At 40.6% G+C, this 20309-nt stretch overlaps 1 protein-coding gene across 1 annotated transcript in view; it reads right to left on the bottom strand.

The window, feature by feature from the left end:
• The window catches only part of LOC139377505 (chemokine-like protein TAFA-5), a 171853-nt gene extending 154580 nt beyond the window's left edge, over nucleotides 1–17273 (bottom strand). The window contains exon 1 of the mRNA XM_071120534.1: nucleotides 17162–17273. Coding sequence (XP_070976635.1) covers nucleotides 17162–17273 — 112 coding nt within the window. The remainder of the gene's footprint in view (nucleotides 1–17161) is intronic.
• Between the last annotated feature and the right edge of the window lie 3036 nt (nucleotides 17274–20309).

The raw sequence follows: 20309 nt of genomic DNA, 5'->3' as shown, positions 1-20309 counted from the left end.
TTAGCATGCTGAGTACCAGGCAGTTAGCAAGTTTGGTATGCTACTAATGACCATCAGCAGCATCAGAGCTTGGAGAAGCCTAATTACCATGACTTTTATTTTACTAGGGAAGTCAGTTAAGAACAAATTCTTATTTTCAATGACAGCCCTAGAACACTGCCTTGTTCAGGGACAGAAAGACAGACTTTTACCTTGTCAGCTCGGGGATTCAATCTTGCAACCTTTTGGTTACTTGTCCAACGCTCTAACCACTAGGCTACCTGCCGCCCTACAACATGCATGTGTGTTTTGACTGCCCTCAAGCCTGCTTGTGTGGCGGTAATACGACCACAGTAACAGCCCTGGGAGGGGGTTAATGCAGTCTATGGCACAGTTCCCGCATGAAACACTTCAGTATTATGCTTTCTGTACCCCAAATGTATGCCAGGAGGATTGCAATTTCCACCTTTCCATTAAACAGATGAAAAAATTATATTACTACTTAACGTAGAGTATTTTTTTAAAATGTTTTGGTGTACTAATTAACCATGAAAACACCAATATAGAACAAAAAAAATCCTCTGCAATAAAATAATTTAGGTGTGCACATATGTGTGTGGGCAGGATGGTATGCATGCCCTCAGTCCTCAGTCCTATCCATTAAATATATTTAAAAAAATACCATATATGACTTGCCATTGACAGTGGATTCACTCCATTGAAATGAATGACGTAAATTAATTCAATGCTGATATATAGGGTCAGTTATCCATTGACAAATTTGTATTCTTTAAAGAGATGTGTTACTAGACTACCACTGATGGATTTAGTTTAGGTTTCACTACAACTTACCTTACATTCAGGTAAAATCTCCATATTCAAGGTCTACTGCATACAAGAAAGTTTAATTAATATAAAATATATATATGGTTGGCATCTGTCCCATTGTAACACATCCGCTCAAATATAATGAGGCTATGTTTTTCTTTGAATGTTTGAGCCTCATTTATTTATTGTATTACATGTGTTAATTCCCTTGGCTGTTGGATCAGTGGACTAAACAATTTCCTCTGACGGGTTATGTCCTGTTCTCTCCTCCCCGCCTCATCTGCTCCTTTAGAAACTGCCACAGCAGCAAAAGCAGTTTCCTTTCCCATTGATGTGGCCCTCTAAGAATTATGAGTGGCATTTGTCTGGATTCTTCCAAGCAAATGGTTTTGCCTTTTCATATTGAATGAGATAAATGTCTAAGGGTGTGTGAATGTGTTTAACATGCATCCTCCAATGTGATTAAAGCCTTCCCTCTCCATGAGTGATTGTTTGCCTGTGTCAAAAAAAGTTATTTAAATCCCAATAGCACAGTCAGTTTTTATAGTTCTTTAAGATCAATTTTTTTTTCTTATCATAAAAAAAAAGGTATACAGGATAAAAGCAACACAACAAAACACAGAGAGAAGCTCGGGAACACACACTACATACACGATCAAATCCATAGCTGATTGGCATGGAGCGTTCGTTGCGTCGGCATTGGCATCATGGGGTTCAATGCGATAGTCGCAGCCTCATCATAGCAGGCCAAGTCCGGAGAGGGTGGAAAAAGCTTCATCAGTAACGTCATCATACTGGAAATCATTGGTACGCCCTCGCACATCGTTCGCCGCTTCATCCCGATCAGGGTCACACTCATCATGTCCTTTCTCCACAGACGCAGTGGTAGCAGTGTGGCTGAACTTGCTTGAATCTCCTGAACATTGTATGAGAGCTCTCTTTGTGCAGAGGCAGCTCATTAACACCAATACTCATCAGGTGTGGGGGGTGTGGCTCAGGTCCCTAATTAGCACACTCATTCCCTCATTCACACAACGAGAGGAGCGCTCAAAAGGGGTTAACCAATTCAAAGAAAAGGAAGTCACTCCGGGTAAATAAGTAAACCAAAATAGCACATGCTAGGAATAAATACATTTTAAAGCACTTCTACGTAAAAAATAAACAAATAAAGTACACAAGGGAAAAGGAAATTACTAAATAGAACCATAGGCACACGTTACACCCATGTGTGTGGTGTGTGTGTGTGGAAGGCAACTGTAAACATTGCTCTGTTAACAATATCAATTTAACTGAGCATTTCTTGTTCACCGGACGTGCTACCTGTCCCAGACCTGCTGTTTTTAACTCTCTAGAGACAGCAAGAGCGGTAGAGATACTCCTAATGATCGGCTTTGAAAAGCCAACTGACATTTACTCCTGAGGTGCTGACTTGCTGCACCCTCGACAACTACTGTGATTGTTATTACTTGACCATGCTGGTCATTTATGAACATTTGAACATCTTGGCCATGTTCTGTTATAATCTCCACCCGGCACAGCCAGAAGAGGACTGGCCACCCCTCATAGCCTGGTTCCTTTCTAGGGAGTTTTTCCTAGCCACCGTGCTTCTACACCTGCATTGCTTGCTGTTTGGGGTTTTAAGCTGGGTTTCTGCACAGCACTTTGAGATATTAGCGGATGTAAGAAGGGCTATATAAATACATTTGATTTGATTTGTTTACTATTGACCACCACAAAAACAACATAGTACAATGTTAACAATGTGTTCACATTCTGTATGAAAAATGCAGAAATTGTAACCTGGAGGTAATTACGTGGTTGGTGTACATGGTAGGTCTGCAGGTTATAGGAGGCTGAGTCATGGATTAGCCAACCATTCCTTGTGAAACACACAATTACTTCTCATCACTTAACAACACCATTACAGAAGATTACTTTACTTCAGAAACAAAGTTGAAATGCATTTCAATCAAATGATGCGTGTGTCTTTTATGGCAGATTATTGTAGTCATGATGACAATGGGGAATATACTGGTCAAAATAAAAGGCTGCTTTTGTTAGCCTGCCGGTCCAATGTACAGCACCTCCATCCTTTGAGGTTGAACTATTAAAGCAATAAGGCATGAGAACTCAGGAATTATTGTGTAAATAACACCAGACTATGGGCTGTTCTTAGGCCCAAGCTAAAGACAAGGGCCAGGGAAACAGCCCTTGGGAGGGTGATATTCCCGGGTTAGAGGGCCTTATTGCTTTTATAAAATGGTTTCCAACATATAAAAAAATATTATCAACATTATTTCATTAAAAACATTATATTGAGTAAATTTGTTGTATTTCATCCTTCACCATGCAAAATAGTTTGGGCATAAGCCAGTTGCTAGTACTGAGATTCTGAAGTTGCTCGCCAAATGGGCTTGTTGTTCATTCTATCCATTCTATTTGCAATGGTTGCTATGCTAAACAAATAATTGGCTAAAGTTATGCAGGCTTGCTACTTCTCCTTTGCTAGCTAGCCAACTAAATCTTACACACAATCACATCTAGCAGCTGAAATGAAAACAAACTTAACTTTTGTTTCTTTTACATTTGGATCTATCCATTATATTGATCCTAATATATTAATTCACCTGGCTCAGTGAACGTGTCAGACTCATCAGGTGCATATGCATGCATGGTATGGTGGAGAAAAAAAACTGCAACATCAATTCTACAGGTCGGAGAGGCAAACTAAATGCTAGACTAGTAGCATGGGGAAACATTGTCCAGACGCTTTTTTCAAGGGGAAGTTTATACGTTTATAAATTGACTGGCTGGGCTGTGGGACAGTAAATGAGCATTGAAAAATCTAATGGAACTGTTAAGAGGCATTACCCGGAGAATGCAGGATTGTAGTGATAACTCCATGTCAACCGATCAGCATCCAAACAGTGTTTGGACGATATATTGGCATGGGTGCCGTTAATTTAAAAATAACACCTCATGGCACAACACCTCTCGCCATGTGACCTACTTGTTGTTTGTATGTACTGACATGTATGTATAACTGATACATGCACACATATTGACACACTACATGTTCATGTTTTTAAATGTACATACAGTGATTTTGTTTGTTTGCCCACTGACAAAGAAATGATCAGTCTATAATTTTAATGGTAGGTTTATTTGAAAAGTGAGAGATAGAATAACAACAAAAAAAACACATGTCAAAATTTGTATAAATTGATTTGCATTTTAATGAGGGAAATAAGTATTTGACCCCCTCTCCATCAGAAAGATTTCTGGCTCCCTGGTGTTTTTTATACAGGTAACGAGCTGAGATTAGGAGCACACTCTTAAAGGGAGTGCTCCTAATCTCAGCTTGTTACCTGTATAAAAGACACCTGTCCACAGAAGCAATTGATCAATCAGATTCCAAACTCTCCACCATGGCCAAGACCAAAAAGCTGTCCAACGATGTCAGGGACAAGATTGTAGACCTACACAAGGCTGGAATGGGCTGCAAGACCATCGCCAAGCAACTTGGTGAGAAGGTGACAACAGTTGGTGCTATTATTTGCAAATGGAAGCAACACAAAATAACTGTCAATCTCCCTCAGCCTGGGGCTCCATGCAAGATCTCACCACGTGGAATTGCAATGATCATGAGAACGGTGAGGAATCAGCCCAGAACTACACGGGAGGATCTTGTCAATGATCTCAAGGCAGCTGGGACACAGCTTACACACTACGCCGTGAAGGACTGAGGTCCCCCTGCTCAAGAAAGCACATATACATGCCCGTCTGAAGATTGCCAATGAACATCTGAGTGATTCAGAGGACAACTGGGTGAAAGTGTTTTGGTCAGATGAGACCAAAATGGATCTCTTTGGCATCAACTCAACTCACCGTGTTTGGAGGAGGAGGAATGCTGCCTATGACCCCAAGAACATCATCCCCACCGTCAAACATGGAGGTGGAAACATTATGCTTTGGGGCTGTTTTGCTGCTAAGGTGACAGGACAACTTCAACGCATCAAAGGGACGATGGACGGGGCCATGTACCGTCAAATCTTGGGTGAGAACCTCCTTCCCTCAGCCAGGGTATTGAAAATGGGTCGTGGATGGGTATTCCAGCATGAAAATAACCCAAAACACACGGCCATGGCAACAAAGGAGTGGCTCAAGAAGAAGCACATTAAGCTCCTGGAGTGGCCTAGCCAGTCTCCAGACCTTAATCCCATAGAAAATCTGTGGAGGGAGCTGAAGGTTCGAGTTGCAAAACGTCAGCCTCGAAACCTTAATGACTTGGAGAACATCTGCAAAGAGGAGTGGGACAAAATCCCTCCTGAGATGTGCGCAAACCTGGTGGCCAACTACAAGAAAAGTCTGACCTCTTGACATGTGTTTTTTTTGTTGTTGTTGTTGTTGTTATTCTGTGTCTCATTGTTCAAATAAACCTACCATTAAAATTATAGACTGATCATTTCTTTGTCAGTGGGCAAACTGTACAAAATCAGCAGGGGATCAAAAAAAATTCCCTCACTGTACACTACTGTTCAAAAGTTTGGGGTCACTTAGAAATTTCCTTGTTTCTGAAAGAAACGCACATTTTGTATCCAATAAAATTACATGAAATGTGATCAGAAATACAGTGTAGACATTGTTTAACAACTTCTTTCAGGATCGGTGTCCCGTGAACGGGATGGTTGAGCTAACGTATGCTAATGCAAATAGCATGAGGTTGTAAGTAACAAGAACATTTTCCAGGACAGAGACATATCCGATATTGGCAGAAATCTTAAAATTCTTGCACTGTCCAATTTACAATTTACAATTTACAGTAGATATTATAGTGAAATAATATCATGCTATTGTTTGAGGAGAGTGCAGTTTTGAAAATTAAAAGTTATTAATAAACAAATTAGGCACATTTGGGCAGTCTTGATAGACAATTTTGAACAGAAATGCAATGGCTCATTGTATCAGTCTAAAACTTTGCACATACAATGCTGCCATCTAGTGGACAAAACCTAAATTGCATCTGGGCTGGAATAATGCATTTAAAAAATGGTACACAAAAATACAAAATAACGGTTGTTTTTTTCTTTTATCTTTTACCAGATCTAATGTGTCATATTCTCCCACATTCCTTTCACATTTCCACAAACTCCTTTCAAATAGTACCAAGAATATGCATATCCTTGCTTCAAGGCCTGAGCCTCTTTTAAATGACTATTGTAGCTGGAAATGGCAGATTTTTTAATGGAATATCTACAGAGGCCCATTATCAGAAACCATCCCTCCTGTGATCCAATGGCATGTTGTGTTAGCTAATTTAAGATTATAATTTTAAAAGGCTAATTGATCATTAGAAAACCCTTTTGCAATACAATTGTCCTTCTTTAGACTAGTTGAGTATCTGGAGCACCAGCATTTGTGGGTTCGATTATAGGCTCAAAATGGCCAGAAACAAAAGACCTTACTTCTGAGTCTCATCAGTCTATTCTTGTTCTGAGAAATTAAGGCTATTCCATGTGAGAAATTGCCAAGAAACTGAAGATCTCGTACAACACTGTGTACTACTCCCTTCACAGAACAGCGCAAAAAGGGGAGTGGGAGGCCCTGGTGCACAACTGAGCAAGAAGACTAGTACATTAGTGTCTCCTCTTAAGGATCCGCCCCTTTTATTCAAATTTCGCCTAAAATGACATACCCAAATCTAACTGCCTGTAACTCAGGCCCTGAAGCAAGGATATGCATATTCTTGGTTCATTTGAAAGAAAACACTTAAGTTTGTGGAAATATGAAAGGAATGTAGGAGAATAAAACACAATATATCTGGTAAAAGATAATACAAAAAAAACATTATTTTGTTCCATCATCTTTGAAATGCAAGAGAAAGGCCATGGTGTATTATTCCAGCACAGCTGCAATTTAGATTTTGGCCACTAGATGTCCGCAGAGTATGTGCAAAGTTTTAGACTGATCCAATGAACCATTGCATTTCTGTTCAAAATTGTTTATCAAGACTGCCCAAATGTGCCTAATTTGTTTATTAATATCTTTTCATGTTCAAATTGTTCACTCTTCTCAAACAATAGCATGGTATTATTTCACTGTAATAGCTACTGTAAATTGGACAGTGCAGTTAGAAAATGTGAAAATGTCTTGCTACTTACAACCTCATGCTAATTGCATTAGCCTACGTTAACTCAACCATCCCGTGGACGGGACACCGATCCTGAATTCGTGGAGTGGTTTAAGAACTAGTTTTAATGACTCCAACCTAAGTATGTAAATGTCCGACTTCAACTGTATATTATATAACATAACATCAGGCATCATTTACAGGGAGAGGATGTACTTAAAATTAGTAAGTAGGGTAACCATTTATCTTCCTAATCATGAACAATGTTTCAAACCATTTTGCGACTCTCACGCAGTGAATTGAGTTCAGATGGAATTGACCCCAACCCTACTTGAGCATGCATCATTCTGTCTTGGAAACCTGAAATGATTGCGATCCACACACCCTGGTAGAGCAAACAAACTGTCAGCACTTTGAGAAAGATAAGTATTATGACGTATACAGAGGACCAACAACGACTTCTAAAATATAATGGCTTGATGTAAGGTAATTGTAATATCTAGTGATAAAAGGGAACAGTAGTAAATCAAATCTTATCTTTGTTGAGCTGTTATTGCTCTTTTGTTTACCCCAGTCCACAGATGGATGGTGTGCCAGGGAACATCATCAAACACGTCCCTGTGGTGTTCCTCAATGTAATCAGGGTGACACACTGAAAAAGGAAGCAATCTAACAAAAGAAATAAAGAACTAAGCTGGGTGGCGTGCTAATTGAGTGATACATCTGGATGATTTGATTTAGTGCAAGGTTGTCTGAGCATAGACATTCAGGTCTTGGACAATGCAGATGAGTAAGCTATACCTACAAGTGCACAGACCACAATGATGTTCAACCATCCTGAAAATGCTCAATAACACTAATACCACTCACACCAGAACATTTTGACTCTATATGGAACATAACTGTTTTTCGCATTCCATTTACCTCAGTACATTTAATATTCTTTCAGTGACATCTATGACTGATTGGTGGTGCAGTCAGCTAAAATACTTGGTTCTAATCCCACATTGGGCAGATATCGTTAGGGAGGCAGGTAGCCTAGTGTTTAGAGTGTTGGGTCAAATATCTGAGTTGACAATGTGAAAACCTGTCCATGTACCCTTGAGCAAGGCACTTAACCCTAATTTGCTCCAGGGGCACCATACCACTATGGCTGATCCTGTAAAACAACACGTTTCACTGCGCCTATCTGGTGTATGTGACAATAATATACACTGAGTGTTCAAAACATTAGCAGTGCCTTCCTAGTATTGAGTTGCACCCCCTTTTGACCTCAGAACAGCCTCAAATCATCAGGGGATAGACCCTACAAGGTGTGAAAACATTCCACATGGATGCTGGGCCATGTTGATGCCAATGCTTCCCAGCGTTCTGTCAAGTTGGCTAAATGTCCTTTGGTCCACCACCCATTCTTTACACACACAGGAAACTGTTGAGTGTGAAAAACCCAGCAGCATTGCAGTTCTTGACACACTCAAACCGCTGTGCCATGTCCATGTCTCAATTGTCTCAAGCCTTAAAAATCCATCTTTAACCTGTCTCCTCCCCATAATCTACACTGATTGAAGTGGACAAGTGACTAAGGTATCTGTCACGATCGTTACAATGAGTGGACCAAGATGCAGCGTGGTATGGTTCCATCCTCTTTATTTTGAAGTGAAACTCAAAGAAAACAATAAATGCATAAATGCAAACCGAAACGTGCCGCTGCTATAGTGCTAACAGGCAAACTATACATAGCCAAGATACCACAAAGCACAAAGGGGAAATGGCTGCATAAATATGATCCCCAATCAGAGACAACGATAAACAGCTGCCTCTGATTGGGAACCATACCAGGCCAACATAGAAATATAATCACCTAGATGTCCCACCCTAGTCACACCCCGACCTAACCAACATAGAGAATAAAAAGCTCTCTATGGTCTGGGCATGATAGTGTCAGTTTTCACCTGGTCAGTCATTGTCATGGAAAGAGCAGGCTAATGTTTTGTACACTCGGTGCACCTCTCAGTGGAGAGAACAGTTTGTTCCAAAAATGGCATCTATGGCCATAAAGTGTTCCAAGCTGATAAAACATTAATTGAATAACTCTGCTACATCCTCGTCTTGCCCAAAGGAACATTATGTTCATGCCTCTGAGGTAAAAGTCGGGGTTAAGGATTTACATCAATGCCCCTTTACACCGCCTCTGTCTGAATGGGTTAGAGTAAAACAGGCCAGAGAATAAGGAAGGAGAAAGTAAATATGGCCATATCTGAAGGTGATTTTCCAACCTATTGCCAGGTGTGAAATAGAAAATCCAACACCACCTGACAATGGTGATTCTATACATCCAGTATCATTTCCTCAAGGGGCTCATGGTCATTGTATGGTGAGAGCTTTTTTCACTGTGGAATCTCTTTTTCTGATTTCAGAAAACCAATTACATTGCAGCAACAGAAGCAAATGATTGTGAACTGAGGAATGGTACAGTCTGACAAATGACTGGACACTGCTCCCTGTGAGCACTTGATTGAAGACACATTTCACCCTAAGAATGGAAGCCAGCCATTTAGAGTATTGCAACTAATTCAGTGTCAAGGCATTTGGTCTTATCCTGAAAAATGATAAGGACAAAATTAAGACAATGTCATAAAATACCCTTAAGCCCTAACTATTGTGTCAATGAATGTCTTTCCATTCATTGTGGGTCCAGGAGAAACTTTAGATTTATGACAGAATTGTCTAACACTTCTTCATCAACTTCCAGATCTAAAACAAATGCAGGTCCTTCATTGCCGCTAACATGATCGAGGAGAACACAATGGAATGATAAGATTGCCTGACGGGTATCAACCAGGGGAGGGAGCCAGCACACAAGGCCACAATGCCAAGCTTGTCAATGTTTAAAATCTCATATTCTTAATCCATGGCCATTGTCACATCTAAGGCTGTTGCAGTGACCTTATTGCCACCATACCGGCAGTCATGAGTCATGACCGCAGTAAAATTCCACATAACCGTTGAGAGAATGTCCTCTTATGCATTCTGGACATGCACTGGTAGTACCCAACTCACTAACAACCATCAGGTTTCTCCTGGCCTGGTATTATATTGTCCCACTAACTAACCACTCTGACATAAATGCAGTACAAAATCACATCAAATACTTGTCATCAAAACAGTATCTTGCTTTTAAAACTCACCTCACTGTGAATGATCCATTTGTAAAAAAATAAGTTCGACAAGAGGTTGAAACTGAGTGGAAAACATAGGCTTTGAAACAACATGCACAATGACTAACATGCTGACCACACCGCCCGCGTTGTGTGCGCGAGCGTTGCAAAATAAATGTACATGTTATTCAATCATTGCACCCAGACTGCTTGCGCGTATCTGCGTAGCCAGGCTTTAAAATAGAACTTGATTCTATTTGTGGCGCTTGATGAGCTGCAAGTCCTCCCCCATCTCCTCATTGTTTTTTTTAAGCACAAACCCACATGGGTGATTGAAAGATTAAGTGGTGATGGTAATGCACCTTAAAGTTGGTTGCCAACCGCCACATAAAGTCCAAAGAAGAAGAAGCCTGACGGAGGAGAGAGTACTAGAAACAAACTCGGTTGACCTTTTTATCTTTGGCTTAATTAGTAGAAGACCTTGTGCAGTTCAGGTAAAATAACAACCCAATGTTTATATCCCAGAACAAATTAGCTTGAAACAGCAAGCTAGCTAGCTAAATTGCCATAAATGTTTAATGCTTTTCGACCTGTCTCCAAATTAAAATAGTTGGTTCAGAGTTTGTTTTATATTTCAACCTGCGTGTCGTGATCGCGTCTGGTGTGGGTGGACAAAATCAACATGTGCACAAACGTTGTGTGGTTCAGCATGTAACACAACAAAATGGACAGCGCTTTCTAAAGTAATGATTAATTCGAAACACCCACACACATATTAGAGGTTATACATACTGTAAGACAATATCCAAGCCCAGAAAAAAAAACGGAATTCAAATAATGATTGTGGTGTTATACATATTACACTCAGCAGAAAAGCAGAAAGAAAACTGATTTAAACGGTCTTTGGTATATAATTGGTCAAGCCTCTTCTCCAAAATTAAACAAATTCTAGTAATCATTCGCCGTTGAGTGTGGACTGTATTATTAGGCATACTGGATGGACTGGTTACCTTATGCTGGTCTCCAAAAATGTATATCCATGAGTCTGCGAGAGAATGTCATCACTTGATGAGAGAACAGTGTGTGCAGCATGAGGCAAGGAACAGAGTGCAAGCTTTTTTCGCGACTTTCTCAAATCATCAATAGCCTATAGTCTCATCATACAGCCCATATTTGCCAAGGAAGAGTACATGATCAGTGAATATATTCAATGTACAGGCTACAATGCGGGGATCTCATGCGTGGGAATAACTACAGTAAATGTATATAGGACTTGCATCCTTGGCACAATAGTTATTATATTCTACTCAATCCATAGGCTTCATTAATGCCATTCAGACTTGAAATTGATACAACAACTATGATAGCTGAGGTTCATAGATTGGTATGAATATTAATTCAGAACCTAACGTTTTAGCGTCCATACAGAGATCGGCTACATATTGTAGCTAGCATCCATAGGCATACAGTTATTTTTATCCTCCACTAGATAGCTAGCTATGTTACTTCAGCTGCATTGCACGGCACATTTACACAATTGTACATTCAATTTGCAGTAACTGCTTTAGCTAGCTAGATTCTTTACATCCACTGTTTCCCAAGACGACAGCCTGGTTTGCTGGTTTTCTCAAGAGTCCCTAAAACATTAAACAACACAAATAACAATGTCATACTGTACCCATGTCATAACACCAGCTAGCTAGCTGGCTAATGTTAGCTTGTCAGTTAACTTGCTAAATAGCGATTTTTGTAAATTAACTTTATGACAAAAAAATATGCACAATCGTTTGTCTCTACATTAACTAACATATTCCTCTCAATTGTACATTTTCAGCTTGACTCGTTATGAGTTTAAACTACTTACATTTGATTCCCTCGTATTGTTTTGTCAGCCATCTTTGCTGAAGAAAGTCACCAGGGACGGGTGGCTCGTGTCAAATTTGTCATTGGAACCACTCGATATGATTAGTCATATAAAAACCTTGGGACCCAAATGCATAATGAGTGTGCTAACTCCCCCTTGTGGTGGTCTGGAGCAATGAAGCCATGACGCTGGGTACCTCTAAGTCCCGCGGTGTAAGCTAGCAACTTTTAAAGGAGGAACCACTGTATATGCTTTGATTTCTAAGGCATTCTAAAATGTATATCATTCACACCTAAAGTTGCCAAATACACCACAATACCAAGAGTATGTACCCTTCAAACGTCTCATTCCAAAATTATGGGTATTAATATGGAGTTTGTCCGCCTCTTCGCTGCTATAACAGCACTCCATTCTTCTGCGGGGACATGCTACCATTCAGCCACAAGAGCATTAGTGAGGTCGGGCACTGATGTTGTGCGATTAGCAGTTGCCATACAAGGCGGTGATGGTGCAGCTGTAGAACTTTTGGAGGACCTGAGGACCTATGCCAAATTCTATAATGTAGCATTAAGATTTCCCTTCACTGGAACTAAGGGCCCTAGCCTGAACCATAAAAACAGCCCAGGAGTGAATGTTGTAGCTGAGGACAGACTATTTTTATGCGCTACACTTCAACACTCGGCGGTCCTGTTCTGTGAGCTTGTGTGACCTACCATTTCTGTGTGGACATCACTTTATGCATGGGTACATTGTCATGCTGAAACAGGAAAGGACCTTCCCCAAACTGTTGCCACAAAGTTGGAAGCACAGAATCATCTAGTATGTCATTGTAAATAAAATAAAATTGTTGTGGTGTTGCGATGGTGCCATGTTGAAAGTCACTGAGCTCTTCAGTAAGGCCATTCTACTGCCAATGTTTGTCTATGGAGATTGCAAGGCTATGCACTCAATTTTATACACCTGTCAGTAACGGGTGTGGCTGAAATAGCCGAAGTCACTTAAATCAATAGAACTCTTCTCTCTAACAAGCTGACAGTCCTCCCATTGCTTTTCAGAGCAACTATAATGCATTTTAAGGGATAGAGGTGGATTGTGTGTGTGTGTGTGTGTGTGTGTGTGTGTGTGTGTGTGTGTGTGTGTGTGCGTGCGTACGTGGTTTTGCTCCATATTGACAGGTCTCATGGATAAGATGTGTTTTCAGTGCCATTTTGAGAGCAGTGGCTAAAATAATCCCAAACAGAGCAGAGGTGGTTTTGCTTTCAGACAGCTGTGAAAATGGTTTGCTGCTGTATCCTAGCATCAAAGACATCCAAGTGGAACCTAACAGCCCTTTTCACTCACCCAATTTACTGCGGCTGACACCAGGGCATAAGGTACAGTGTTAGCGGGCTGACCATGTGTCTGACCATGTGGGTAGCTTCCAACCATACTCTTGATATTCTTCTATAAATTACATAAGTTCAAACTCACTGTCACCCACTAACATAATTCTCAGACACTTGTTAAACGTATCTTTAATGACATACACTATGCACTGTAGATCAAGGCTTTGTTTATATCAGCCTAAAGCCATTGGTACACTCTTCATAGGTACACTCTTAGAAAAAAACATTTACCATGAACCATTTTCATCTGAAGGACCCTTGTTGGAAGACAAGGGTTATTTGTATGGCAAAGGGATCTACCTAGAACATCTAACATCTGTGAGAGTTCAGTGACCAGCCGGAGGAAGACGACACGACAGCACCCTCCTCAGGAAATAGGTATTCAGTGTAAAGCCAATTGGTACACACCTGGGCCCAATAATTGCTTTGTGTCTAACTCTATATAGGTGTGCCAGGAGAGGAGCTGTGGGAGAATTGGGAATAGAGATGGGGACCTGGGAGGATCACCTTGGCTCTCTGTTAACAAAGGCAGGCTTTAGGTAGATAAGTGTTCCTCCTGTTACTGTTATGTGTAGACGATAGTCTACCGACAGGAGTAGTCATTTGTTGTTTTACTTTCCATTTTTTTGGTCAAAGGCTTAGTTTAAGTTTATTTGTTTTGGTACGCTGGTGTTTCAGCGTTGAATGTTACCGTGCACTGGAGTTATTTTATTGGGCAAAATAAAAACGGTTTAGTAAACATTTACAAGAAAAGGAATCAGTCACTGGCTCTGGTCTGTTCATTTTTTTTGCCTCCCGTCTGTGTTAGGGTGTTTCGGACGAGCTGATCCGTTCGCCCATCCTAAGAACAGTTTTTGGATAAAAGGGTTCTTTGATGATTCTTTGGAAAGCAAGATATATTATTTGAAGGCAAGAAGGGTTCAACATAACTCTTCTGAATCTGAATAATCTTTTTTTTTTCTTGTAACTTTTTTTCATTATTTGAAATAGCATTAGTGTTTACCTCAGTGTTTCAACTTTAACATCAGGCATTTGAGTAATGTGATAAGTTTAACATGTACAGTAGGTGTGAGAATGATTTAAACTCTACCTGTGTGTGAATATTTGTGCATGTGTCTGGTATTCCCTTGATCATGTTACATATACAGTACTGACATAGTTGATATCTTTGCCATGATTTATGTCTTTCAAAATAATATTTGTTGTCATTTTATTGAGCAGAGAGCAGGAAGGGAATATGTGTGAACCAGCAATGTATTGTATGATACACATCAAACTGGCCAGTTGTACCTGGGGTTGATTTCAGTGTAGCATTTCTAGTGTTGATTAAATTAACCTAACACTCAGTGCTGTGAATAACCAGAATTGAGTATGATTGTGTTATTTATTTTTTACTCTGTGTGGAGAAATACTCAACCATGCATACTTATATTTCTCACAATACACTATTACAGGTTGATTTTCAGAATTGTTTGTTTCAATATCTGTGTTTTTGCATGTACATTGATTGGTTGTATGCTACACACAGATAAATAACATACATTTTTCTAAACATCCAATCTGTTAGTTGTACTTATTGCACCCATTCCTGAGATGGTTGTTCCGGTTTAGATGATTTAGGTAGACTCATTGATTAATATTTCCTATACTGGCAGTTATTTTAAATGCAGGGTTGTGTGGATTATGCTAGTTATTACAGATCACTTTGCAAGCCAGCATAATGTGACTAGTAGACCTCATATGCCTGTATTCTAGGGGTTTTCTAACACCACTGTGTGTATATACAGTGGCTTGCTTGCGAAAGTTTTCACCCACCTTGGCATATTTCCTATTTTGTTGCCTTACAACCTGGAATAAAAATGTATTTCTTGGGGGTTTGTATCATTTGTACCCCCCCTGCAGCTCTTCAAGTTGGATGGGTTCCGCTGGTGTACAGCAATCTTTAAGTCATACCACAGATTCTCAATTGGATTGAGGTCTGGGCTTTGACTAGGCCAAGACATTTAACCTTTCTAGCGCAGGCGTTCCGCTAGCGGAACCCCTCAACAACATTCCGCTAAAAATATTTCAAAAATATTTTTTAGAAATATGTAACTTTCACACATGAACAAGTCCAATACAGAAAATGAAAGATAAACATCTAGTTAATCTACCCATCGTGTCCGATTTCAAAAATGCTTTACAGCGAAAGTTCCTCTGTGTCCACATAATTGAGGATCTATCAAGGTCCAAACACACCAACACAGTCATGAAGAGGGCATGACAATGCCTCTTTCCACTCAGGAGGCTGAAAAGATTTGGCATGGGCCCTCAGATCCTCAAAAGGCTCTACAGTTGCACCACTGAGAGCATCTTGACTGGCTGCATCACCACTTGGGTTGGCAACTGCTTGGCATCCAACAGCAAAGAACCAACAGGACCCTGAACAGCTTTTATGTTTAGCCATAAGACTGCGAAAAAGTTAGTTAAATAGTCTGGGTAGCTATTTGGTTAACTGTCTGCATTGACACGTTTGGCACAAACTTTTTTTACTCATCCCATACATTGCTGCTACTATTTACAACGTATCACTTTATCACTAAATACTTGTGGTTTACGAAGCATATAACGAATATCGTTTGATTTGAACAAAGCTCTAGCCCCAGGATAAACAATGGATGAAATACCAATCAAGATCCAGCTGTACCATACTGAATACGAATCTGGTGATGAAACAAATGCATTGGTACCCAGAGATAAAAGCCATGCCTGGTGCCATCACTCTGTCAAGTAGACTTTTGTTCTCTTTGTTTGTGTGAAATGATGCAGAAAGACCTCTGCTGCAGGTCCCAGTGGACAAAGCAGAAGTACACGAGGAGGTGCGCAACCAACAGCATTCATTGAGTCAGACAGACTGCAAAGGAGAGCTAAGAGAGAGTGTGAGAGAGAGAGAGCGAGAGAGAGAGAGAGAGCAAGAGAGCTTACAGTTGTCAGAGGTTGAATGAGACCCACATTCTAGAAGTCTCTCTGTCTTAGGTCATACCATTCTCCATTTGTTTCAGTTTGCCTGCCATACTTAATGTTTGCACAATAAAAACCTGTGACATTTCAAAACCCCTCTGTATTTATGGACTATACACATTGATAACCTATCGCAAGTTTGGGCTGGCTATACCCTAACATTGCAGACTATGATTTATAACTCTTTTTTTAAGGAACAATGTGTGACAAAGATTGTATTGAGAGTGACTGCTGTTCCTAAACTCTGCACGCTCAGCTGAACAGCAGCAATCCTCAGGTGGAATCGTGAGCTGGTGCTGACAAGGTAAGTCAGATTTAGGACTTGGGAGGAATTTCCCACTGGGCCATCTTTCAGCACTAGAGCTGCGGACAGGGAACGATGAAACATTCAGATTCAGGGAGACATACAGAATGCAAAACCCAGCATCAGCACAGCGTTATTCTCATCACCAAATGTCACAGATTTACATTTTAATCTGGTTTTAATCTGGTTTAGAAAGTAAAGAGACAACCTGTATAACACTCTTCATACAGCAAATTGATAGTAGGTTATAACGTTTTATTTGCACTAATAAGACCATGTCACTAGATTCAGAACTAGATTCAAAGTAATGGAGGTGTGTGTGTGTGTATGTGTGTGTGTGTGTGTGTGTGTGTGTGTGTGTGTGTGTTCATATCCACACAATCTGCATAAATTCTACCCAAGACTGTAATCAGCCAATCAAAAACCGTTCTGAACATAAATCCAATAAAAACAAAACACATGGTTACAGCCTACTGAAACTGGTTATAGCCTACTGAAACCGACCATTCTTACCGCAGTAAATTATCAGCAGGCTGGTCAGTAGCACCACAGCCCAGAAAGTTGAAGACATTCTTGGCCAGGCAGTGACATTCCTCCACCGACCCAGCTTACAAGACGAAGCCATTGAGTTCTAGTTCCCCAGAGTGAAAAGAAATTGAACAATTCACCAGCCAGGTCACCCTCGAAGGCAACGGCTCTCGCCACGAGTAATCCGCCAAAAACCTCCAGAGCGCACTAGTCCCAGATATACCCCTGTGTCCGAGTAAACGTAATGCACTATGAAACGGAATGCTGTTTAGTTCGTGATGAGTATCCGTTACGATGGTAAATGTTCTTTAGATAGCATATTATCTAACCACAAATTGGGCATAAATGATTCCAAGCTGAGTCTTATACGTATCATTCTCTGAGAATGGATACAATGTATTCAAAGCAGGTCGTTGACATTTCCCCCAAAAAATGCTTTGGAGGAGGAAATATTCCCGCAACCTCGTGCCACTCACTCGAGGCAATCTTGGTCACAGAGATTGAAACAAAGTGGAGAAATCTTGTAGAATACTTGGAAGTAAGAAAGGGAAGAAATATAGTGATATTCAAATGACGACAGATTGGCACAACAGTGCGTGTGAAAACAGTGCAACATGAAAAGCGAGAGAACATGCTTTTTAAAATAATGTGCAAAGCAAAGGTCTTCTTCCGCCCTTTGGTATGGGGGAAGTTTTGACTTCAGGCACATGGGAAAGAGCATAATCCTGCCATAATTGTAAGTGCCTATTAAACTGCATAATTTCTGACCAAATGCTTCAATATGGCAGTCTCCACTCTATGGTAAAACATTCCGTTGGGCACACAGAAAGGCTGTTGATTGTGCACATGCACAGTAAATTGTCCAGTGTTACCTGGTGTAGATTTTTCAGTGTAAAATGTATAATGTTGATTCAGGTGTTAGATTAACTCTGTATCTGTTCAAATCCTTAAAGGGGAATGGAAATACTTAGGAAGTAAATCTAAGCAATTAGCATAAAAACATCTCTATATTTAGTATTTTGATCGAACCACAAGGTTTATTTGAGCTATGGTCAGCGCCATTTTAAATTGCCATATTAATGACTGATGCCAGTGCGTAACTGGCAGGAATCAGCAAATTGTCTGTGCTATTGAGGTTTTGCTTGTAGAGTGAATCAAAGAGAGTGAGTTTAGGGGAGAACAATAAAGATGGCAACAGCAAGTAATATTTCAAACATGAACTGTAAAGCGCCAGGCTGTAATGAATTGGCTCAACAACAAACGAAAAACTCTGTAAACTACCATCGACTGCCCAAGGACCTACAACTTTTGAAGAAGTGGCTCCATGTCCTGAAGAGGAAGGACTTGCCAGCTCGAGCTAGCAGGATCTGCAAATAGCACTTCACGGGGTGTAGGGCACTTTCGAGGCAACAGGGAGTTTCCGAATGGAAAGGAGTCATAGGCCTATGTTGAAGCCCTCTGCTTGTGCCTCCATTTGACATTGAGGGTTTTGGTGTAGGGGTTACCGACCGACCATTATCAACATCGCTGACCTTGGAGTCAAGCAAAAGCAACTGAACGGAGGAGGCGATGCGAGTCAATGCAATGGAGCCCGAGGTAACGTTAACCGGTCATGACTGTTGTTGACTAGGCTAGCATTAGACACTGTTGCAACTCTAATTGAAGGTAACGCAAACTCACGTAAACTCGTACACCGCCTTGGTCTGTACAATTGCCCTTATTTTAGCTCCCCAAAAACGTAATACTTCCAGATCAACTGTAATGTCAATACCATTGTAAAGCACAATTTCTCCCCTTTCCAACAGAATCAATTACATGACCTAAACGCTGCCCGTTTCTGCAAAATTCAAGCAGGCAATGAGCCCCGTCGGGTCTTTTTAAAAACAGAGGGTGGGGAAGCGAAACTAATGCGTGATAGTGAGAAGGGGAGATGTTGTTTGGGAAAATTGCTTATTTTCACTCAATCTGTCCAACTTATCACGTTATCGCCTCTAAAATATAAATAAAACACTATAAAGAGTTTATATAATGTGTCATTACATACCTATTTGAAGGTTTGTGTCGAATTTGAATCAGGTTTTTAGGGCGGTGATAAAGTGATCTTAGAAGTAAACAGCGGCGTTGAGAATGATGATCGCATGCAATGATGACGAAAATAATGACTGGGTATCCCCCCTTACCCCCGTCAGTGTCCATTTCTTGTTTTTAAAGGATGATAGAAGTGCTACACCTGGTGGAGAGAGATTGTGAGACAGAAAATAGTTTCTTTATGCGTGCTGTACGTTACGACGTGACACGTCAAGATGTAACGGAGGGTCAGTTTTTTTCAACTTTTCTCCAATACTAGCCATTACCATGTCGATCAACACTTGAATAAACCTAGTTCACCCCGCCCCCGATTTTGACGTCAACACAGTCGCTACAGTCCCATTACTTTTCTTTGTAGCCTCGTTCGAATGTTGCGGTTGCGCACATTTGTATGGAATGGGGTGAGTTTACATTAACTAGCTAATTGCGTCTGAAGTGCCGTGTAACGCGCCCCAGCAAATAACGTTAGCAAGCAACTCAACTGCAACACAGTTTATCTGTGTACCCCTGTTATTAGGTAACGTTAGTTACTGTAGTTAGCTTCCTCCTCACATAGTCAAGTACTGTAATACATTTTGTTGACAGATTTGTTTTTGTAATCTTTTGTTAGCTCCACTGAAGTTGACATAGCTAATGTTTGCAGAAAAATAAATGTCCCTGTATTTGGTGTATTTGTGTGTTGAGAAAGCATACAAGACAGGTAGCTTGTTAATGCCAACTGATATTTGGGTTTAGTTGTCTTAACAAAATGTTTGTCTTCCCCTCTTTCCACTGGGATTCTCTGCCTTAAGAGTCTAAGTTGGTGGTTGAAGATATCCCTCTAGTGGTGTGGGGGCTGTGCTTTGGCAAAGTGGGTGGGGTTATATCCTTCCTGTTTGGCCCTGTCCGGGGGTATCATCGGATGGGGCCACAGTGTCTCCTGACCCCTCCTTTCTCAGCCTCCAGTATTTATGCTGCAGTAGTTTTTGTGTCGGGGGGCTAGGGTCAGTTTGTTATATCTGGAGTACTTCTCCTGTCTTATCTGGTGTCCTGTGTGAATTTAAGT

This window comes from Oncorhynchus clarkii, chromosome 2 (assembly GCF_045791955.1).
Source record: "Oncorhynchus clarkii lewisi isolate Uvic-CL-2024 chromosome 2, UVic_Ocla_1.0, whole genome shotgun sequence".
In the NCBI taxonomy this organism is placed as follows: Eukaryota; Metazoa; Chordata; class Actinopteri; order Salmoniformes; family Salmonidae; genus Oncorhynchus; species Oncorhynchus clarkii.
The sequence above is the reverse complement of the archived record's forward strand: the minus strand, read 5'-3'. Positions and strand labels throughout refer to the sequence as shown.